The following is a 24,621-nucleotide window of genomic DNA, read 5'->3' as shown; positions in this document are numbered from 1 at the left end:
CTTAATGCCTCTGGACGTCAGCTCTCGGGTCTTGCTGTGTCCCTCTCCCTTTCTTGAATCACTCCTTGTTCTGTAAAAGACGAGAACAGCACCTCTTCCCTCACTGCACCAAATTCCCCCACACACCAAATTACCAACTTAAGCACTCTGTCAAAGCAGAACTTGGTCGAACTGGACTTTGTGCATTAGTAGAAGCCTCCTGTATTTATAACTGGGAAAAGTTCCTGACTCAGCCCCTGTTGACCAGGTAACCAGTTCTAACCAGTCATCTAATTAACTCTGCAACTGCTACCAGCAGGCAGCCTATCTATCACAGACTCACACTGAAAGAAACTACAAGCTAAGGTTAAATTTAAGCTGAATGCTAAATGCAAAACTTGACTAGATTGTAGAACGAGATCAACCCTTAAAACCCTGAAAATTCCCACACTCACCAAATTCCCACACTCACCAAATTCTCGACTTAAGTACTCTGTCCAAGCAAGCCCAATCGCACTAGACTTTGTGCTGGTTAAAGAGCATCTTTGAAGCTTGGGATTGGTTTACCAATTGAACATTTTAGTTAGAGCCATGCATAGGATCAAGACTGACAATATAAAGAATGAAAAATGTGAATTTTTAAAAAAATAATTGGTTTCAGATGGAATAATATATTCTGATATACTGTAATGAGATAATAGTGAAGTAAATAATGATTACAATTTTCTGACCTCGTGGTAAATTAATCAGATGCTTAGAATTATAAAAGATATCTTTTGTTTTTTGCATTGTTTAGGCGAAGATGTTTGGTCATACGCAAAGAAGTTACCACACTTATTTGAACAAGGTGGAGTGTTCTATAACACAATGAAGAAAGATGTAGGTAAGGTGAATCGTGTTGCAGTTTTCATCACTTTATCGATCCTCATTTAATGGGAAAAAAATACATAATTTTCCAAGTGTAAGTTATCATAAATATGCTTGGACATGAACCTCTGCTACCAAAATGTCCATTCTACCAGTGCCACTTATGGCTAGCTGCTAGGAGACATGATGTACCAATTGGCTGAATGCCCCATCCAATTTATTTTATTTTCACTTCCACCTTGCAAGGAAATGCCACAGTCTCTACATGGACGCTATCTGATTATATTAACTTGGACTGGGAACAGAGACATGTATAAGATTACATTTCTATTTTACTTGATGGTTTTGAATGTTAGAACTACAGTGCATAGCAGTACTGTATAGCTCATTTCATTTCATGTTCTTTTAACTACTTCTGTTTAATGAGTGCAAATACTTGATAGTTCATTGAACTAACTTCAAGCACAGCTTTTTATATTGAAAAAAATCATAAAACAGTTTAATTTTATGATTGGAGGGAAGTTTGGTAGGTTGTTTTCACACTGGAGTTATTGAGGAACTTTTCGAGCTGCCACTTAAGCAATCAGAATATATATTCAGGGATAGCTAATTTAACATTTATCAATTGAGCAATCCCTAATTGCCCTTGAACTAGTCCTTGCTAGACCATTTCAGAGGACAGTTAAGAGTCGACCACATTGCTGTGGGTCTGGAGTTGCATATAGGCCAGACCAGGTAAGGACAGCAGATATCCTTCCCTAAAGGATATGAGTGAACCAGGTGGGTTTTTACGACAATCAATGATAGTTCCATGGTACCATTACTGAGACTAACTTTTAATCCCAGATTTTGTTTTACTATTTAATTCAATTTATATTCTACCAGCTGCTGTGGCCGGATTTGAAACCATGTCCCCAGGATATTAACCAGGGTTTCTGAATTACTAGTCTAGTACCTCCTGTGCAACACCATTTGAAAATCTACATTCATACATTTGCAGATTCTTTGTGTCCTCATCCCAACATGCCTTCCCACCTATTTTTGTGTCGTCAGCAAATTTGGATACACTACACTCTGTCCCTTCCTCCAAGCTATTAATATAGATAGTAAATAGTTGAGGCCCTAGGACCGATCCTTGATCCTTGTGTCTACTAGTTACTGCTTTCCAACTTGAAAAAGACCCATTGATCCCGACTGTCTGCCTTCTGTGTGTTAACCAATCCTCAATCCATGCCAACACACTACCCTGAGCTCTTATTTTGTGCAATAACCTTTTATGTGGCACCTTATCGAACGCCTTCTGAAAATCCAAATACACTACATCTACCGGTTCCCCTTTATCCACTCTGCTTGTTGTATCCTCAAAGAACTCTAACAAATTTGTCAAACATGATTTCCCTTTCATAAAACCATGTTGACTCTGTTTGATTGCATTGTTTTTCTAAATGTCCTGCTATTTCTTCCTTAATAATGGACTCAAGCATTTTCCCAATGACAGATGTTAAGCTAACTGGTCTATAGTTTCCTGCTTTCTGTCTCCCTCCTTTCTTGAATAGGGGTGTCATATTAGTGGTTTTCTGATCCGCTGGTACCCTACCGGAATCCAGTGAGTTTTGGTATATTATGACCAATGCCTCCACTATCTCTGCAGTTGCTTCTTTTAAAACCCTTGGATGCAGGCCATCAGGTCCTGGCGACTTGTCTGCCTTTAGTCCCATCAGTTTGTCCAGCACCTTTTCCCTCGTGATAGAGATTGTTACAAGCTCATCCCTCCCATTTACACCTTGTTCATCTATTATTGTTGGGATGTTTATAGTGTCCTCCATCATCAAGACTGATGCAAAATATTGGTTTAAATTATCTGCCATTTCCCTGTTCCCTGTTATTAATTCCCCAGTCTCATCCTCTAAGGGTCCCACACTTACTTTAGCTACTCTCTTCCTTTTTATATACCCGTAGAAGCTCTTACTGTTTGTTTTTTATATTTCTTGCCAATTTACTCTTCTAATCAATTTTCTCCCTTTTTATTAGTTTTTTTAGTCATCTGCTGGTTTCTTTTAAAAAAAAAAAATCCCAATCCTCTGGCCTACCACTAGCTTTTGCCACTTTGTACGCCTTTGTTTTTGATTTGATACTCTCCTTAACTTCCTTTGTTATCCACGGGTGGTTCATCATTCTCTTCGAGTCCTTCCTTCTGACCGGAATAAATGTTTGCTGAGTGTTATGAAATATCTGCTTAAAAGTCTTCCACTGCTCTTCGCCTGTTGTCTCTTTTCCCAGCCCGCTTTAGACAACTCTTTCTTCATACCTCTGTAATTGCCCTTGTTTAAGTTGAAGACACTGGTTTGAGACCCGAGTTGCTCACACTCAAACTGAATTTGAAATTCTACCATGTTATGATTGCTTTCCCCCTAGAGGATCCTTAATTACGAGATCTCTTATTCATCCTACCTCATTACACATTATCAAATCTAAAATAGCCTATTCCCGGGTAGGTTCTGCAATGTATTGTTCTTAGAAACAATCCCTGATGCACTCTACAAATTCGTCTTCCATGCTACCCTTGCCAATTTGATTTGTCCGGTCAATATGCAGATTAAAATTACCCATGATAATTGCAGTGCCCTTCTTACATGCCTCCATTATTTCCTGATTAATATTTTGTCCTACAGAGAGGCAACTCCTCGGGGGCCTATAGACCATTCCCACCCATGATTTCTTTCCCTTGCTATTCCTTATTTCCACCCAAACTGATTCTACACGATCTATTCCACCTATATCATTACTCACAACTGCACTGATCCCTTCCTTTAATAACAAAGCTACCCCACCTCCTTTTCCTTTCTGCCTATTCTTCCGGAATGTCGAATATCCTTGAACATTGAGATTCCAGCCCTGGTCATCCTGCAACCACATCTCTGTGATAGCTATCAAATCATATTCATTTATTTCTATCTGTGCTGTCAGTTCATCTATCTTGTTACAAATGCTACATGCATTCAGATAAAGAGCCTTACGCTTTGACTTTTTACGATTTTACCTACTCTGGTTCTAATTGTTGCTGTACTCTTATGCTTGTATTCTCTGTCCCTTCCTGTCACACTCTGATTAATGTATGCCCCTTCACTACCCTGCACCTCGGCTCTTGTTACTTTTCAACTTTTTAAACGTCCCTTCAATTGAACCCTCTCTCCCACCCGCCCCCCCCCCCCCTATTTAGTTTAAAGCCTTAACTACAACCCTAGTTATACGATTCGTCAGGACACTGGTCCCAGCATGGTTCAAGTGCATCCCATCCCAAAGGAACAGCTCTCTTTCTCCAGTACAGGTGCCAGTGTCCCATGAATCGGAACCCATTTCTCCCACACCAATCTTTGAGCTACGTATTTACCTCTCTAATCTTATTTATCCTATGTCAACTTGCACGTGGCTCAGAGAGGAGTCTGGAGATTATTACCTTTGTGGTTCTGCTTTTTAATTTAGCCCCGAGCTGCTCATTGTCCCTCAGCAGAACCTCTTTCCTAGTCCTACCTATGTCGTTGATACTTATGTGGACCATGACAACTGGATCCTTTCCCTCCCACTCCAAGTTCCTCTCTAGCCCAGAAGAGATGTCCTTAACCTTGGCACCAGGTAGGCAAACAGCCTTCGGGACTCTCTATCTTTGCTGCAGAGAACTGTATCTATTCCCCTAACTATGCTATCCCCTATTACAACTACATTTCTCTTTTCTCCCCCCACTTGAATGGCACTCTGAACCACGGTGCTGTGGTCAGTTTGTTCATCGTCCCTGCAGCCTGTTCCCTCGTCCACACTGGGAGCAAGAACCTCGTACCTATTGGATAAGGGCACTGGCTGAGGCTCCTCCAAAGCTAAATTCTGCCTCACCCGCAGTCCCACCCTCCCTGACCATGGTCCAAATTTGATGTAATTAATCTAAGGGGTGTGACTGTCTCCTGAAACACAGTGTCCAGGTAACTCTCCCCCTCCCTAATGTGTCGCAGTGTCCGCAGTTCGGACTCCAGCTCATCAACTCTGAGCCGAAGTTCCTCGAGCAGCCAACACTTGCTGCAGATGTGGTCACCGTGGATCGCACCGGCATCCACCAGCTCCCACATACTACAGCTGCAATACATCGCCTGCACAGCCATCTCTATTCTATTGAATTGATTAATTTGGATCTCAGTGTTTTAAAAAAAAAAAATTATTTAAGTGTGCTCTTAACCTGTAATGATGTCTCCTGATTTAAATCACTTGGCCAAAACAAAAAAAAACACAAAAAGAGGCATGGAAGAAAGAAATACCCACCAATCACTTACCAGCTCTCCTGTGACGTCACACTTCGATTTTTGTTGGTCAAGCAGGTCCAGTGAACTGAACAGAGCTCTCTCACCGCTGCTTCTGGTCTCGGTCCTCAGGTCTTGGCTCTTTATCTCCCAGCTCCTCTCGCCTGTTCCCGCTCTCGCCGCCGCTGCCGCTTCTTAATTTGTCAAACACGGTTTGTCTTCTACAAATCTGTGCTATCTGTCTTAATTAGCCCATGTCTTTCCAATGCACATTCATTTTATCCTATAGTTTGGCTTCTAGAGGCTTACTCATTGTTAGGTCGTCTGGTCTATTCTTACCTCAGGTATTCCTTTCTCCCTTTTTGAACGTTTCTGAACTGAATCATAGAACCTTACAACACAAACGGCAGCCATTTAGCCTCTGCCAGCTTTTTGAAAGAGCTGTCCAATTTAATCCCACGCCCCTGCAAATAATAACCCCATAACCCTGCGAATTAGTCCTCTTCAAGTGCATGTCAAATTGTCTTTTGAAAGTTCCTATGGAATCTGCTTCCACCACCCTTTCAGTTAGTGCGTTCCAGACTAAAACAATCTCTGTGCAATAAAAATTCTCATTTCTCCTCTAGTTCTTTTGCCTATTATTTTAAATCTATGATCTCTGATTATTGACCCCCACTTGCCGGAGCAAATGGTTTCTCTCTACTTGCTCTATCAAAGCCCCTCATAACTTCCAATACTTCTATCATGTCTCCCCTTAACTTTCTTTGCCCTAAGGAGAACAATCCCAGCTTTTCCATTCTCTGCACATAACTAAAGTCTCTCATCCCTGGTTCTCGTCTTGGAAAACCTGCTATGTACCCTCTCTGAGACCTTGACATCCTTCCTAAAGTGTGGTGCAGAGAATTGTACACAAGTATTCCTGCTGAGGCCTAGATTTTGAAAGCGGTTTGTAAAGGTTTAGCTGTTCTTATATTCGATGCCCGTGTTTGCAAAGCCAAGTATCCCATATGCTTTCTTAAGTGCCTTATCAACTTGCCCTGCCACCTTCAAACATTTGGAATATGCAACCCCCACCTCAAAATAATATAATTTATATTATATTTTTTTATCTTCTGCTTGATTTTCTTATTTTTTAAATTTAATTTTAATTTCTCAACTCATCCAAGGAACTCCAGCTTTCACTGCACCCTTTTACTTGTGGGAATAAGGCTATTTTTAAATTTATGCATCTTCATTTTTCCACACAGTTATTGAAAAAATGCCATTTTTGAAGCACCAAGGTATTATAATTTATAAAAACTGGGAAAATTCTCAAGACTCCCATTTAGTTTTATAGATATAATGCAATATGTGCCAATGCTAAATGATTTTACTCTTGCTTATTTGTACATATGACCCGATTCTGGTTCAGAATTTTTCTGCTTTCATATGTAAAGTAAGGGTATAAAGGTTCTGAAAATTGTTTTTTGTTTTTATTCATTGTGATCCTTTCAGTATTTCTTAATTTTGGTTTTATGTATTTTGCAATTGTCGTCTTCCTTACATGACCTAAAATAGTTCAATTTTGCAATATTGTTTTTAATTTCCATGGTAACCTATTTAAGACAAAGCTTTGACTTTTTAACCTCTACTTCTATTAACTGTCTTGCATATGTGGCACGTACTTTCTGTAAGCTTCACAATTTCCAGTAGTCAACACACTTACTTCCTGTCACATTCTAGCCATCACACTTCGGCTCAAAGTAAAACAGCAGCAAATCAGAATGTTAGAGTTAGGGAATGTTCAAATCAAAAGCTGGAAAACCACAAATGAGGAACTGGTAAGGACTTCTTAAAAACAACCAATTCTGAGTAATCATCAAGTAAACCTAAGGAGAAGATAAACCAATTGAATAGTAATTTTTTGACAAAATAAGTTTGCCTTTTTTCCCTCAATAACTGAAAATTCTAAAGTCCCAATTAAGAATTGTAACATAAGAGATGTTAAAAGTTTATATATTTCACAATGAGGTTAATTTCTATAAAGTTGTCTTTGAATGCCTGCATTAATATAAGTTTAAGGCATTTGGCTCTCCCAAAAACCTGATCTTGGACTAGCTGTTTTTGCCCAAAGTTGTTTCTCACTCAGGTAAGGGTGGATCCTGCAGTGAGTACATGCAATGTATACATTTTTCTAGCATCTGTCGGTAGCAATTTGTTAGCCAGACTTGAGAAAAAATATTTCTCTTTAACCTCAATGCTATTATATTTTTCTGAAATTATTTGAAGAAACGCTGGAGGATAAATTTCAAAACTTTATTCAAAGCTAGCTTATATTGAGTGTTTTTGAAACACTGTTTGTGTGACAGAAAACAAATGGTCAGAGACCCTCTACAAAATGTCATGCAGTCTTAACAATGCCCTTTGAAGATCATAGTATGATCAGACAAGTCAACATGGTTTTATGAACAGGAAATCTTGTTTGACAAATGTATTAGTTTTTTGATATAACTAGTAGGGTAGATAAAGGGGAACCAGTAGATGTAGTATACTTGGATTTCCAAAAGGCATTTGATAAGTTGCCACACTAAAGGTTAAGATGCAAGATAAGGGTCATGGAGTTGTAGGTGATATATTAGCTTGCTTGGAGGAGATGTATGCTTGCTTGGAGGATTGGTTAACGACAGTAAGCTGAGAGTAGGGATAAATGGGGCATTTGAATTTGGCAGGCTGTAACCAGAGTGCTGCAAGGATCAGTGCTGGGGCTTCAGCTATTTATAATCTATATTAATGACTGAGACAAAGAGACTGAGAGTAAAATGTTCTGGGGCCACAGATTCAAATTTCACCACAGCAGCTGGTGGAATTTATAGTCAATTAATAAATCTGGAATTAACAAAAAACTAATCTCAATAATGGCGACCATGAAACCATTGTCAATTGTCGTCAAAACCTATTTGGTTCACTGATGTCCTTCAGGACTTCCTCAGGGCAGTGTCTCAGGCCCAACCATGTTTAACTGCTTCATCAATTACCTTCCCTCCATCATAACCATAGAACCATAGAAAGATTACGATGTAGAAGGAGGCCATTCAGCCTGTCTTGCCTGCGCCGGCCGAAAAATGTAGCCGCCCAAACTAATCCCACCTTCCAGCAGCTGGTCCGTAGCCTTGCAGGTTACAGCATTTCAGGTGCATGTCCACGTACCTTTTAAATAAGTTGAGGGCTTCTGCCTCCACCACCATTCCTGGCAGTGAATTCCACACACCCACTACCCTCTGGGTGAAAAAGTTTTTCCTCATGTCCCCTCTAATCCTACGAATCACCTTAAATCTGTGCACCCGGTAGAAGATCAGAAGTGGGGATGTTCGCTGATGATTGCACAACCTTCAGCAACATTCGCGACTCCTCAAATACTGAAGCAGTCCGTGTGCATGTGCAACAAGACCTTGATAACATTCAGGCTTGGGCTGATAAGTGGCAAGTTACATTCATGCCACACAAATGCCAGGCAATGAAGATCTCCAACAAGAGAGAATCCAACCATCTCCCCTTGATATTCAATGGTATTACCATTGCTGAATCCCCCACTATCAGCATCCTGGGGATTACCATTGACCAGAAACTGAACTGGAGTAGCCTTATAAATACTGTGGCTACAAGAGCAGGTCAGAGACTTGGAATTCTGCGGCGAGTAACTCACCTCCTGACTCCCCAGAGACTGTCCACCATCTACAAGGCACAAGTCAGGAGTGTGATGGAATACTCTACCCTTTTCTGGATGGCTGCAGCTCCAACAACACTCAAGACGCTTGACATCATCCAGGACAAAGCAGTCCGCTTGATTGGCACCCCATCCACCACCTTCAACCTTCACCACCGACGCACAGTGGCAGCAGTGTGTACCATCTACAAGATGCACTGCAGCAACTCACCAAGGCTCCTTCAACAGCACCTTCCAAACCCGCAACCTCTACCACCAAGAAGGACAAGGGCAGCAGTTGCATGCAAGTTCCCCTCCAAGCCATCCTGACTTGGAACTATGTCGCCATTCCTTCACTGTTGCTGGGTCAAAATCCTGGAACTCCCTAACAGCATTGTGGGTATACCTACAGCAGACGTACTGCACTGGTTCAAGAAGGCAGCTCACCACCACCATCTCGAGGACAATTAGGGATGGGCAATAAATGCTGGCCTCACTGGTGACGCCCACATCCCGTGAAAGATTTAAAAAAAGTGAGTGGGCAACAAGGTGGCAGTCGGACTATAATGTTTGGAAGTGTGAGGTTATTCACTTTGGTAGTAAGAATGGAAAAGCAGAATGTTTTATAAAAGGCGTGAAACTTGTAAATGTTGATGGGTGTACTCATATGAGGAACGCAGAAAGCTAGCATGCATGTACTGCAAGCAATTAGGAAAACAAATGGCATGTTGGCCTTTATCGAATTTGAGTACAAGAACAAGGAAGTATTGCTACAGTTGTGGAGGGCTTTAATGAGACCACACCTGGAGTACTGTGCACAGTTTTTAAGGAAGAATATACTCGCCTTGGAGGGGACACAGCGAAGGTTTACTAGACTAGTTCCTGGGATGAGAGGGTGGAGTTTAGAAGAATGAGAGGTGATCTGATTGAAATATATATGATTCTGAAGGGGCTTGACAGGGTAGACACTGAGAAGTGGTTTCCCCTGGTTGGGGAATCTAGAACATGGGGGCACAGGACCCTTATGACTGAAATAAGAAGACATTTCTTCACTCAGAGGGTAGTGAGTCTTTGGGGTGGCTACCCCTGAGGGTTGTGGATGCTCTATCGTTGAGTATATTCAAGACTGAGATCGATAGATTTTTGATTTCTAAGAGAATCAAGGGATCTGGGGAGCAGGCAGGAAAGTGGAGTTGAGGTAGAAGATCAGCCATGATCGTATTGAATGGTGGAGCAGGCACGACAAGCTGAGTGGTTTACTCCTACTCATGTTTCATATGTTCTCATGTTAGTACAGATTACATACCTGCAGCAGCTTTTATTTATCTTCAGATTTAAAACAATATACTTTTTATTTTCTCATTTAAAAAAAATATAAATGGTCTGTGTAGGCTTAACAATCTTTTAGTTTGTATGTTTTTGAAATTGATTTGAATATAAACCGAATTATGAATTTGAGGATGTTTCAACTTATTTTTAAATAAAGGCTATTAACTTCACTTTAATTTCAGAAAGCCTCAAGCTGAGGAAAATATTGTCTGGGAATTTCCTTGGAGCTGCTCCTGCTCCACTGCCATAACTTCACCAGAAGTGCGGCATAAACTCATTCGTAGTGGGAGAAGCAGGCAGAGATACACTGTCCTTGTATAAGATTTGTTTGTCCAGGTGCCATGAGAGGGGACGCTAATTATTTGCTGTTCAGTGTAACATTTTGGAAGCTATGCAAGATAATATGATTGTTGTATGTTAACCTGATAAAGTTGACCATTAAACTAGTTTTTATCCAAAATATATTTCAGAACTCTTATTGCAGGCAAATAATCTTTGGTGTTATTTCTGTAAATGGTTACAATTGACTAATTCTGGCTGATCAGTGACAAGTAACATTCATGCCACACAAGTGCCAGGCAATGAAGATCTCCAACAAGAGAAAATCTAACAATCTCCCCTTGACATAGAGTGGCATTACCATCGCTGAATCCCCCACTATCAACATCCTGGTGGTTACTGAATTGGAGCAGCCACATAAATATTGCGGCTACAAGCGCAGGTCAAAGGCTGGAAATTCTGTAGCAAGTAGCTCACCTCCTGATACCCCAAAGCCTGTCCACCATCTACAAGGCACAAGTCAGTAGTATGTTGGAATACTCTCCCCTTTTCTGGATGAGTGCAGCTCCAACAAGACTCAGGAAGCTTGACACCATTCAGCACAAAGCAGTCCACTTGATCGGCACCCCATCCACCACCTTCAACATTCACTCTATTCACCACAATGGCAGTAGTGTGTACCATATACAAGATGCACTGCAGCAATTCACCAGATCTCCTTCGACAGAACCTTCCAAACCCGTGACCTCTAACACCTAGAAGAACAAGGGCAGCAAACACATGGGAACACCACCATGTGCAAGTTCCCCTCCAAGCCACACACCATCCTGACTTGGAACCTTATCGCCATTCCTTCACCGTCACTAGATAAAAATCCTGGAACTGCCTTCCTAACAGCACTGTTGGTGTACCTACCTCACATGGACAGTAGCAGTTCAAGAAGGCAGCTCACCACCATCTTCTCAAGGGCAATTAGGGATGGACAACAAATGCTGGCCTTGCCAGTGACGTCCACATCTCATGAAACAAATAAAAAAAAATTCATCGAGGATATGGTTACAAGACCCTCCCCCTGTTTGCTCTCTCCCACCCCTTTTACACTCTGCCTGTCCCATCCACATTCTCCCTCTCTTCCCCCACCCCCATTATCTCCCACACTCTCTTTTTCAGGACTGGAGCTTGAGTTCTGCTTTATTCCTAGGATTTTAATTATTCATGTGGGTTGGGGAGTTATAGCTTCCCAGTAACACATTTTGTATGTGCAATTCATGGGGATTGTAGTTTTTGCTCTTCTATAATACCTAGAGTACACTGGCATAATTTGTCACATCTTCCCTAGTTGTTTAGAAAAACATTCTTTACAGAGTGTGGTTGGAATATGGAATTCACTTCCACAAACTATTGTTGAAGCAGAGTCCTAAATTACAATGATGTCTACATTTCAAAAATTATTTCATTGGCTGAGCTTTTGAAAGGCACTATATGAAAGCAAATTCTTTCTTTGAGTCCATAAATTAATTTAAATGGAAATTTAGACTAAGAGGACTGTATGTGAAGTGAACAGAAGAGTGTGATTAGTCTAGGTGGCCAGAAGCCAAAGCATCAGCACAGATTTAAAGGGCTGAATGCAACATTATTTGATTCTATCCAACATAGCAACTAAAGCACTAAATATACAAATAACAACCATGAGAAACAAGTTGCAGGATGGATGGTCTCGATCTTCCATGAGCTCCTTGCGCTTGTTGGAGGTGAGTGGAGGAAACAGGGCAAGGGTTTAATAAGCTGTTTGGTAGTGGAGAAGAGAAGTTGGTAGGTTGTCTTCATATTCGAGGATGATCCTGGAGTATTGAACAGTTTTGGTAGAGGAGAGGAAGACCCGATGGTGTTTTATGTGATCCAGCTAGATCTGGTGATGCATGGTTAATCCAGGTATACGCCATAAATGTTCAAGTCCCTTGGACCTAAGGGTGCAGAAGGCCATACAAGGGTGCCTCCATCGATATTTGATTGGTATGCCAATCAAATATCTGGATTGAATCATTATTTAAATGCTACTTTGGTTTGTGGTTAGAGTAACCTGTAGCCTATTGCAGATCTATTAATCAGTCATAGCTAGTGCTCCCTGCTGTGTTTCCATTTGAAAAAAATGCATTAAAATTTTTATAGCGATGCTATGTTGAAATGCACAAGTGAAAATTCATTAGTGCCAGTAAAATTACATCTTTCTTGAATTTCACAATGATTTTTTTGAAATGGAGATTATAAATATTAAAAAAGCAAAATACTGAGATTGCTGGAAATCTGAAATGAAAACTGAAAATGCTGGAAATACTCAGCAGTCAGGCAGCAACATCAGAACTGGGAAAAGTTAGAAATGTAATGGGTTTTAAACAAGTGAAGTGGGGTGGGGGGGGGTGGGGAAGAGTGGAAGAAGAACAAAAGGGAAGATCTGTGATAGGGTGGAAGACAGGAGAGATTAAATGACAAAAGTGTTGATGGTGCAGGGCCAAAGGAAATGGTAATGGGACAAGTAAAGAAACAAAAGATGTGTCTCGAAGAGGTGTGAGTGGTAGAATGGTGAACAGCTGCCATCCAAATGCACAAACAAGAGAGTTAAAACTAAAACCCCTTCTCCAGTCTCTTCCCACCTACATGACCCGATGACCCGTCACTTTAACAATTTCCAATTTCCTGCCCCTAACCATCTCATTTTCACCATGGATGTCCAGTCCCTCCATCCCCACCAGGAGGTCTGAAGGCTCTCTTCTTGAACAGAGGCCCAAGCAGTCCCCATCCACCACCACCCTCCTCCACCTGGCTAAATTTGTTCTCACATTGAAGAGCAATTCCTTCAACTCCACTCACTTCCTCCGAATAAAAGGTATAGCTATGGGTCCCCACATGGGTCCTAGCTGTGCCTGCCTTTTTGTGAGAGATGTGGAACATTCCTTGTTCAGTCCTACTCAGGCCCCATTCCTCACCTCTTTTTTTTTTTTCTAGTACATTAATGGCTGTTTTGGGTTGTTTACTGCTCTCGCCCTGAACTGAGAAATTTCATCAACTTTGCTTCCAATTTCAACCTTCTCTCGCATTCACATGGTCCATCTGACTCTTTCCTTCCCTTCCCCAACTTCTCTAACTTGATTTCTTGGGATAAGCTAGCAACCAATATTCACTATAAGCCCACTGACTTCCATGACTACCTCAATTGCATTTTCTCACACCCCGCTTCCTGTAGTGACTCGATTCCATTCTCCCAGTTTCTCCGTTTCCGTCCCATCTGTTCTGGTGAAGCAGCCTTCCATACCAACACTTCTGATATGTCTTCCTTTTTCCTCAACCAAGGATTCTCTCCCCCCCACCCCCCCACCACCCAAACAATGGTTGACAGGGCTCTCGACTGGATCCATTCCATTTCTCAAACTCTGCTCTCACTTCTTCCTCTCCCTCCCAGAACCACAAAGGGATTCCCCTTGTCCTCACCTTCCACCCCACCTACCTTCGTATTCAATGGATCATCCTCCGCCATTTTCACCACCTCCAGAGTGAAGCCGCCACCAAACACATCTTCCCTTCCCTTTCAGCATTCCAAAGGGACCATTCCCTCCTTGTCACCCTGGTTCAATTCTCAATGACCTCCAACAGCCCCTCCCCGTCCCATGGCATTTTGCTATGCAAGCGCAGGAAATGCAACACCTGCCCTTTTACTTCCAGTCTCCTCACTGTCCAAGGCCCCTAACACCCCATCCTGGTGAAACAGCGATTTACAAAGAAGAAAGAAAATTACAGCACAGGAACAGGCCCTTCGGCCCTCCAAGCCTGCGCCGATCCAGATCCTCTATCTAAACATGTCGCCTATTTTCTAAGGGTCTGTATCTCTTTGCTTCCTGCCCATTCATATATCTGTCTAGATACATCTTAAAAGACGCTATTGTGCCCGCGTCTACCACCTCCGCTGGCAACGCGTTCCAGGCACCCACCACCCTCTGCGTAAAGAACTTTCCACGCATATCCCCCCTAAACTTTTCCCCTCTCACTTTGAACTCGTGACCCCTAGTAATTGAATCCCCCACTCTGGGGAAAAAGCTTCTTGCTATCCACCCTGTCTATACCTCTCATGATTTTGTACACCTCAATCAGGTCCCCCCTCAACCTCCGTCTTTCTAATGAAAATAATCCTAATCTGCTCAACCTCTCTTCATAGCTAGCATCCTCCATACCAGGCAACGTCCTGGTGAACCTCCTCTGCACCCTCTCCAAAGCATCTACATCCTTTTGGTAATGTGGCGACCGAACTGCACGCAGTATTCCAAATGTGGCCGAACCAAAGTCTTATACAACTGTAACATGACCTGCCAACTCTTGTACTCAATACCCCGTCCGATGAAGGAAAGCATGCCGTATGCCTTCTTGACCACTCTATTGACCTGCGTTGCCACCTTCAGGGAACAATGGACCTGAACACCCAAATCTCTCTGTACATCAATTTTCCCCAGGACTTTTCCATTTACTGTATAATTCACTCTTGAATTGGATCTTCCAAAATGCATCACCTCGCATTTGCCCTGATTGAACTCCATCTGCCATTTCTCTGCCCAACTCTCCAATCTATTTATATTCTGCTGTATTCTCCGACAGTCCCCTTCACTATCTGCTACTCCACCAATCTTAGTGTCGTCTGCAAACTTGCTAATCAGAACACCTGTACTTTCCTCCAAATCATTTATGTATATCACAAACAACAGTGGTCCCAGCACGGATCCCTGTGGAACACCACTGGTCACACGTCTCCATTTTGAGAGACTCCCTTCCACTGCTACTCTCTGTCTCCTGTTGCCCAGCCAGTTCTTTATCCATCTAGCTAGTACACCCTGGACCCCATGCGACTTCACTTTCTCCATCAGCCTACCATGGGGAACCTTATCAAACGCCTTACTGAAGTCCATGTATATGACATCTACAGCCCTTCCCTCATCAATCAACTTTGTCACTTCCTCAAAGAATTCTATTAAGTTGGTAAGACATGACCTTCCCTGCACAAAACCATGTTGCCTATCACTGATAAGCCCATTTTCTTCCAAATGGGAATAGATCCTATCCCTCAGTATCTTCTCCAGCAGCTTCCCTACCACGTGTACTTCTTTCAGTTTAGTATACTGTATTTGCTGCTCACAATGCGGTCTGCTGTACACTGAGGAGACCAAACACAGATTGGGTGACCGCTTTGCTAAACACCTCCATTCAGTCTGCAAGCATGACCTCTTCCAGTCGCCTGTCATTTTAATTCTCCACCTTGCTCTCATGCTGATCTTTCTGTCCTCAGCCTCCTATATTGTTCCAATGAAGCTCAACGTAAGCTCGAGGAATAGCACCTCATCTTTCGATGAGATATTTTACAGCCTTTGGGACTCAACATTGAGTTCAACAATTATGGGCGGCGCAGTGGTTAGCACCGCAGCCACGCGTGGGTTTTTGCCAGGTGCTCCGGTTTCCTCCCACAGCCAAAGACTTGCAGGTGATAGGTAAATTGGCCATTGTAAATTGCCCCTAGTGTAGGTAGGTGGTAGGGAATATGGGATTACTGTAGGGTTAGTATAAATGGGTGGTTGTTGGTCGGCACAGACTCAATGGGCCATAGGGCCTGTTTCAGTGCTGTATCTCTAAATAGATAAAAATAAATAAATTTCAGACTTTAACCTCTGCCCCCATTTTGTTTCCTGTTACTTTGCAGGTTTTGGTTTTCACTCATTTTTCTCTTGTTTTTGCTTTCAGACAGCAGCTATTCATCATTCTGCTATTCACACCTCCTCTATACACATTTTATGTTTCTTTACTTGTCCCATTAACACTCCGTTCATGTACCATGAAACCTTTCGTCATTTAATCTCTCCTGCCCTCCACCCAACACAGGCATTCCCTTTCGTTCTTTTTCCCACAATCCCACCTTTCGCATGCTTAAAACCTATTACATTTTTAACTTTTCCCAGTTCCGGTGATAGGTCATCGACCTGAAACTTTAATTCTATTTCTCTCTCCACAGATGCTGCCTGACCTGCTGAGTATTACCAGCATTTTCTGTTTTTATATCATAAATATTAGGTTGTTTCTAAACAGTATCGACTGATTCTAATATTTTTTTCATGGTGTTCATTCTTATTCGCAGGTTTGGCAGATGGCAAGCACTTCACTCTCCCCCATCTTCCTGGTAAGACATTTGTGTATAATGGAACAGACGATAGGCTGGAGCTGTGCATTGATCCAGCAGGGCACATCCCCATTGGTCCTGACATTGACAATCTGATCAAAGAGGCCTTAAGTCAATTACGGTCTGAGGGAGGGTCAAGAAGTAGGGAAGGAAGTCCTTCCTCGCATGGAGGGATGAAACTTGGCAGTGGAGGAGTGGTGCGAAAAAAATCTGAACAAATGCCAAATGTCACAGCTTTCCAAGGAAAAGGTCATTCCCTTGGAACTGCTTCAAGTAGCCCACAGTTGGAGCAGAGGCATAGCAGGGAAATGCAGGTGCCTAGGAAACAAAGCACTGGTAGTTCTTCTGGAACAGATCTTAGTTATGGTGTTGGCAAGTCTAGTCCCAAGCTTGGGGCTTCCCCACCCAAGTCTAGCAGTGGGGATAGTCAGCTAATACGAATGGCACCTGGTTTTGTAACAATGAGAGACAGTAGACTACTTGACCCCAATTTAATTGAAGCACAGCGTAAAAAGTTGCAGGAAATGGTATCTTCCATTCAAGCCTCCATGGATAAACACTTGAAGGATCTAAATGCAGAACAATCAATATCCAGTGATATCCCTGAATCAAAAGTACAATCTACAACTTCCTCGGTGCCATTAATAATGAGAACTGAAAGCCTTCAAACTGATGCACTGGAGCCACCATCAGTCACTCCACAAGCAGGTGACAATGAGAATTTAAGCATGGAAACAACAGCTGTTGGTGTGGAACTGTTATCCCATCCATCCATACCATCAAGCAAGGCACACAATGGAAACCTTTTAAATGAAGACCTTGAAGAAATGGATAGTCAGGAAATAGAGGGGACAATTGAACCTATGGATCACTCTTGACTTGGTGTAGAAATGGATACTATGAAGCTTGGTGAGTCTGAAAAAAGTATGCAAGACATTGTAAGTCTTTATAATTGCAGAGTATTTCACTGTGGGAAAGGTAAAAGAAATGAAATGAATGTTTTTGGAACAACTAATTAGAAATCTGTAAGCTGAAGGAGAGGTGGTAGAAAAATGTCAATTAAAAATACCTGTACAGTGTATCTGGTTATTTTGGAAATATTAGATATATTCATCTATCTCCCACCGCATTTTGCATGGGGAGTCAATACCCTAACGTAGTCTTCAGGTGAAGCACGTTAGAAAGCGAGCAGTAATTAAACCAGGGCATGGAGATGTAATTGAGTAGCCATTTTAACATTGTGTTCCATCCTTTTTTATATGATATAATTATTCTTAGCAAAATGTATGGCTATTTGGGACGTAGAGAACTAGAATTGATTGGAACATAGGAGTTTCTCTGCAGAACGGATTGAGAAGCTGGGAAATGCAAATCTGAAGCCTAATAATTGTGCCAGTGATGAGAGTGTGTAAATATAAGTTTATCTAGGCAATTTCCCTTATAAATATGGAATAAATAAAATTTGTCGTTGGAAAAGTTGACTTAGTGCACGCAGAGCTAAGATTTCTAATGAGTTTACATAGACAAAACCTATTATAAAAATGGCCATAGGAATTTATAATGACAAAAGTTTGGCACAAAAAGTGTTGCAAAAATGCAACAGGAAGTCAAGCTTTGTAGACCGGGAATATGTGCAGATGTAAGATTTTTAATATGGTTAATAGATACGTGAGGCTGGGGAGAGATTATTGCAAATATGTTTATCATTAACATGCAGATTTTGCCTTTCCGTTGAATAGACAGTGAAATAAACTTCATTTAGATTAGGTCCCATAGAACAAGAGTGTTTTAATTCATATTCTTTGGAGGTTTTAAGAAGTCACTAACTGTGTGATTCCCCCAAATGTAGGGGAACTGCCAATTCATTTAAAATAAGGGCAAACTTATCAATGTATACAACTCTAATCTCATGTGTTTATATAACAGTAGGGATTGTTGTACAAAGAGGTAAACACATTTCAGTATTTAAATGGTGTTAGTAAGCATCTTGAGTTGGTTTATTGTTTCTTATGAATCCTTGTGTTATTGCTCTAGTAGCACACGCCTATATTTTTTTCATATGGAATTGCACAAAAATATTCTAACTCTGTCAAAAAGATAATCACATTATAAATAAAACAAATTCTTCCAGTTAGCTGAGACAGCTACATCCCTAGTGCAGAACTGTAACCTTTTACTTTTTTCCCTTAGGTTTTCTAACACATTATGCAATGCCACATAGAAGAGCTTGCTAGCTATTAAGGGAAAATTGTCAGGGTTAACAGAAAATACAAATTAAAATGGGAATCCCTGTAATGAGTAACGGGTGTAAGCCAGTGGAAGAACTTTTTAAATGGCTGGGAGTATGTTGAAGATGTAACAAATACTTGTGGTGGTTGTTCACGTAATATTCAAAACAAAACACTACCAGCTGTCCATTATTTTTTAAACACAATTGCTATGTTAAATCAACCATACCAAATTCTTACATTGATAATTTCAGTAAATATAATGTGCCAAAGTACAAGAAATAATGCTTGCTAGAAGACATTCTGTCGACAGTTTGATTGTTTGATTCACAACCAGAAAGTTTTGTGGCTGTGTCCTATGATTAATTGCATCTATACAGTTGTTCACTGTATTGGAGGAGGGGAATGATGGGAGGGATGAAGAAAGCAAAACTAATAATTTCACACCAAAATTGGTACATATATTGGATGATCTGAGAGCGGCACTAATATTCAGTCCTGTGACACCATGTTGTTTCCCCTATCCTGTGCCTCTGGCTAGATGAAGATCTATTATTGTAATTATCTGGGGGGAAAAAAGAAAATGAGGGGGACAATAAATTTTTGAATGGTCAAAATTGAATTTAATTATTTGTCTTTTTTTTCCCCTAATGCAGACAGAGCTGGGCATTGAACAAGAGCCATGCCATGGCAAAAGAAGCTCATCGTGTTCAAAAGACAGAATCAGATTTAATCCCCCTATGCATTGCATGACAGCCCACACTTTTTTTTGGTGATCCATATAACAGCCCTTGCCTAAATTAGTCCACAGAAAGATAATTATTATCTTAACCTTGGATGCGATTCTGTTGTTGATGCAGCTCTCAATAAGAGCTCTTCGGTAAAAAGAAATGAATCTCATACGAATATGTTTTCCTGATGCATTCAAAATTTGATTTTAGCAATATTAGTTGATGGTGATGTTTGTGCTAGAAACAAAATACTGGAATGTGAAGTTGCATAAGGTCATATATGGTGTACATCCATTAAAATAAAATAATTATAGTGCTCTTTAGAAAGATCCAAACATACTTCACTGTCCTGGCTTCTCGGGTGGGGACTGGGGCATAGCATCATAAAGTTGTCTATATTTTTGGTTTAGCACTTTGCCAAAATAATCTAAGTCATCTAATGTCATGATGAAAAATAAAGGTATTGCCTTACCATAGAAAGATTGTTGATCTGAGATGCACTTAAAGTTTGATTTTTCATGACAAACTAAACTATAATCTTAGCGTAGGAGTTGTCCATTTGGCGATGATGCAATGATCTGCAGTTAAAACATTTGAATGCTGCACTGTTTATTTCCATGGTGTGCAGATAGTTTTGCCTGAGAGCTTGAGTAGGGATGGAATACCAGTTGTTGTGAAACTGACCAGTTCCATACTTGCAAATCATCTTTACTTGAGCATAGATTCAAATTCAGTATTTATAAAATTCTGTGCTAATGGTCTAGATAGTAAGTGATATAGTAGAATTGAAAAAAAATCTCTCTGTCCTAAAGTTTAATAACCGTCTTGGAAAAAACAATAAGCTGCTCTGAAAGATGATATTGTTTTCTGGGAAAGAATCAAGGGCTTTGGTTCGCATTTTTCAGACTTCCACCACAAATCACTTTCTTTGATCCAAAAGCTTTCAGTCCTGTTCACTAAAGTACTCTCCAAAATTCATCTAACTTTGGAGGTAAGTGAAGGGGAAAAAAATTCAATTTCATTTAAAAAAAAACACACCTCAGTCTGAAATGTTAGTTGTGTATTTATTTTCCATTACAGATCTCGGCCAGCAATGAGAGTCCACAGGCTGTTGTCAGACTGGCGATCACACCCATTGTTGTAAAGGAAAATAAGTACAACAAGCTTTACGTTCCACTCTTAAAGCAACTGACAGGGATTGGAAATTAGAATGCTTTAGAACAAAATTATAGTTTTGCAGGTTTCAAAAGTAAGGTATCAAATTCACTAGACATTTATTTTCTTGTTGCTTAATTCACAGTTTTGCTATGTATTGATCATCATATCTTTCTTCATCCATTTTACTTGTTTAAAAATATCATAACAAGTATTTAGCTATGGTGCAAGTAAAACAAAGTAAGCACTACAATTTTTTAAAATCACAATTTGGGTTCCTTTATCCTCACTGAAAACACCAAGTTGTATCAAACACATCGCGCTCTATATTCCTCTTCGTATGATTGCAAATTCTGAGAAAAACTGATGTCTTTCTCCACTATTAAAGATGCCATTCTGTAGTGTGCGCAGTCACTGGTAATGGTAGTATTATTGCAGTCAAGCAGCGTGATTATTAACTGTAGCAGATGATTTCACAGTAAGTGTGTAGTGAACAGTTTTAACAAAACTAAATTGTGATGGAAAGGGAAGAACTTCCCAAATATTTTCTGATTTTTGAAATGCAACCTCTAATATTGCCACTGTATGAATAAGGTAGTTTTTACTCCTTATATGTGAAGTCATAATGCACAAACCTTAATCAGTAAAACTACATAAAAATAAGTCTGCCTTACTTATTTTTTTAAAGAGATTCATAAATCCACTATTACACAAAATTTTAAAAAGACTCTTTGGAAATAAACCTCAAAGATTTCCCTTTCACGAAAACAGAAAATTGAGTGTTTCTGCTTTTCATTTAGACTGTGCTTTGAATAGCCAGTATCGTTGTCTGTTACTCTTAATAACTTAATTTTGCTTTTTTAATAGGCAGATTTCATTTAATTTATAGTGATTGTTTTGGCAATTGAATCATTTTTAAAGATGCTTAGAGACTTGCTGTATACTTTATACATTTCATAAATATTTACATTCTTAGCATGCAAAAATGAATGTGCTTTCAGACAAAAATCGATTAAAATAAAAGTTAAATTTCACAGGAGTGGTGAGTTTTTCATGACTCTTAAAAATGAGCTGTATGCAGGCAGTTTGGGCCTTAAACCGCATTAATGATTCATTTGCTTCTGAATTTGTTTTTAGGTAATTTGTGAGGATTACAAGACAACTCCATTAAGCATGTACATTAAAATTCATTGCCATCTTTCCATGGGATTTTCAACTTTACTATCCTTTTAAATGCAATAGCAGAACTCATGCAAAGTGTTATTGGATGAAGCATTCTGTTGAGAGTGATATAACCGAGAAACTAAATATAAGAACGTTGATAAATTGGGAGTGCAAAGCAGGCCTAAAGTTAAATATCCCACAGAAGCTGGACTTTTTTTTTTGCAGTGTTTGCCATCCAGTTATTAGAACATATTGAAGTAACTCTCCCTGAGTATGTATGGATAGTGTACTGTATATATGCTTTATTTTTAATGGAGAAAATGTCCCTGTTTAAAAGAAAATGACAACAGTTGATAGATATAAGAAATGTACTGACACATTTATGATAACAGGACAACACTGGCAATTGTTCAGCAAATTTGGTTTGTTTATATTTGTGGTTGCTGTACTAAATATCTAAAATGAATTCCTCTATAATGTAACACCTGTGTATTATAATAGTGTATATTGTACAGTACTATAAGTGACTTGTACAGTACTTGGAGTTCTTTTCTTGAATGCTTATTAAACAAAAGTGGTGCATTCTATAAGTACCAGCTTGCTGTTAGCATGAGTTATGAGCATATATTGAAGGTGCAATAAATTCAAATGTTTCACGTGCATATTGTCCAAGAATATTTCTAACTGTCTTAACTGCATTTTTCTTCACACATATGTGTTCCTCCCACACAGGAAAACCTGATATTTTCATCTTTGCATCCCAAATAGTGCTTTCACAGGTAATAGCATCATGTATTTTTCCTCCATTTCAATTAGTTGCATTTATGCAGCTCTTGCGAGTTGAGAGAAAATATTTCATTTAGACTGTGAGCTCTGTGTTCAATCTGTAGGAACAAGATTTTTTTAAGCTGCTTTGAATTGTGATTCATTTTTCATGTTTCAAAGTATGCATTGGTTTTAGATAGGCATGGCCTCTGAAACTCATTGTTGATTTTGTTGTGCCATTGTGCCACATATGAAAATGACAGACAGAAAAAGACCCACTAGTTAATCTATTCCATGTAGTTGTGCTGTCTAGTGCAGACTCATCTCCTGCGAGACACGAAAAACCAGATATACACCTAAGCCAGCTATGGAAAATAAAATTCTTCTCAATCTCTTTAGGTGATCGAAATTAGTCCAGGGCGGCACAGTGGTGCAGTGGTTAGCACTGCAGCCTCACAGCTCCAGCGACCCGGGTTCAGTTCTTGGTATTGCCTGTTTGCAAGTTCTCCCTGTGACCACGTGGGTTTCCGCTGGGTCCTCCGGTTTCCTCCCACAGCCAAAGACTTGCAGGTTGATAGGTAAATTGGCCATTGCAAATTGCCCCTAGTGTAGGTAGGTGGTAGGAGAATGGTGGGGATGTGCTAGGGAATATGGGATTAATGTAGGATTAGTATAAGTGGGTGGTTGTTGGTCAACACAGACACGGTGGGCCGAAGGGCCTGTTTCAGTGCTGTATCTCTCTATGACTCTAAGATCATATAGACCCTGAATTATATTTATGAATATCTACCTCCTGTATGAGGTAATGACCAAGCTAGCCAGAAACAGGTCTAGCTCTTCCTTGAAGAAATACAGAAAATCAGTGTTCATCACACAAGCTGGCAGCCTATTCAATAGGTCTGTCATCTTCTGGGAAAGGAAGAATTGTCTAACATCCAACTGGTTCTGCCCTTACGTAACTTGTAGATGTAACCCCTGGTCCCCCCATCCTATTCAACAACAACGACTTTTTTATATATATATATATATATATAGTTGAAATAATTGGTCCACGTAAACAAATTCTAGTCCCTTTATTATTTTATTAATCTTGATCATATCCCAGGAGTCCATGCTTTTTTATCGGATACAGACCCAGTACTTTGAGCTTCTCCGAGCAACTGCAGTGTTTTAAACTAGATATTAATCTTGTGAGCTTCATTTTTACTCTATCCCTTACCGTGTGAGGGTACCAAACTGAACACTCTTCTAACTAAGGCTTAACCAAGTTAAGCTGGGATACGGGGATGGTGCCAAAGAACTGGAGAATTGAAAAAGTTATACCCTTGTTCAAAAAAGGTATAAGGATAAGCCCAGCAATTACAGGTCAGTTAGTTTAACCAGTGGTGGGAAAGCTTTCAGAAACCATAATACAGGACAAAATTAAGTGGACAAGTGTAGATTAATTAAGGAAAGTCAGCATGGAGTTATTAAAAGAAAATCATGTTTAACCAACTTGATTGAGCTTTTTAATGAGGTAACAGATGTTGATGAGGGTAATGTGGGTGAACAGTTTTTCGGACTGGGAGAAAGTATGCAGTGGGGTTCTCCAGAGGTCAGTACTAGGACCACAGATTTTCATGATACTTCTTGAGACTTTGGTGTAGAGGGCACAATTTTAAAATCTGCAGATGGCACAAAACGTGGAAGTATTGTGAACTGTGAGGAGGATAGAGATAGACTTCAAGAGCACATAGACAAGCTGGTGGAATGGGCGGACATGTGGAAAATAAAATTTAATGCAGAGAAGTGTGAAGTGATGCATGTTGCTAGGAAGAATGAGGAAAGGCAATACAAATTAAAAGGGTACAATTCTAAAGGGGCTGCAGGGACAGAGACCTGGGGGTGTATATGCACAAATTGTTGAAGGTGACAGGACAGGTTGAGAAAGTGGTTAAAAAGGCATTTG

The 24,621-nt window shown here is 40.3% G+C and overlaps 1 protein-coding gene across 3 annotated transcripts in view; it reads left to right on the top strand.

Annotated features, from left to right (window-relative positions):
* Positions 1–22,568, top strand: part of vcpip1 (valosin containing protein (p97)/p47 complex interacting protein 1) — a 55,082-nt gene extending 32,514 nt beyond the window's left edge. Inside the window, exons 2-5 of one of the 3 annotated variants that reach the window (XR_010975061.1) lie at positions 776–862; positions 16,589–17,539; positions 19,515–20,580; positions 20,670–22,568. Coding sequence is in view for 1 of the 3 variants with exons in the window: in XM_068031935.1 (XP_067888036.1) it covers positions 776–862; positions 16,589–17,508 (1,007 nt within the window). In the remaining 2 variants the exon portion in view is untranslated. Of the gene's footprint in view, positions 1–775; positions 863–16,588; positions 17,540–19,514 lie in introns of all 3 variants that reach the window. The other 2 variants (XR_010975060.1, XM_068031935.1) reach the window with 2 other exon arrangements.
* The last annotated feature ends 2,053 nt before the right edge of the window (positions 22,569–24,621 follow it).

The sequence above is a fragment of the Heterodontus francisci genome, chromosome 5 (assembly GCF_036365525.1).
Source record: "Heterodontus francisci isolate sHetFra1 chromosome 5, sHetFra1.hap1, whole genome shotgun sequence".
NCBI classification, from domain to species: Eukaryota; Metazoa; Chordata; class Chondrichthyes; order Heterodontiformes; family Heterodontidae; genus Heterodontus; species Heterodontus francisci.
This window is presented reverse-complemented; position numbering and strand designations above follow the sequence as displayed.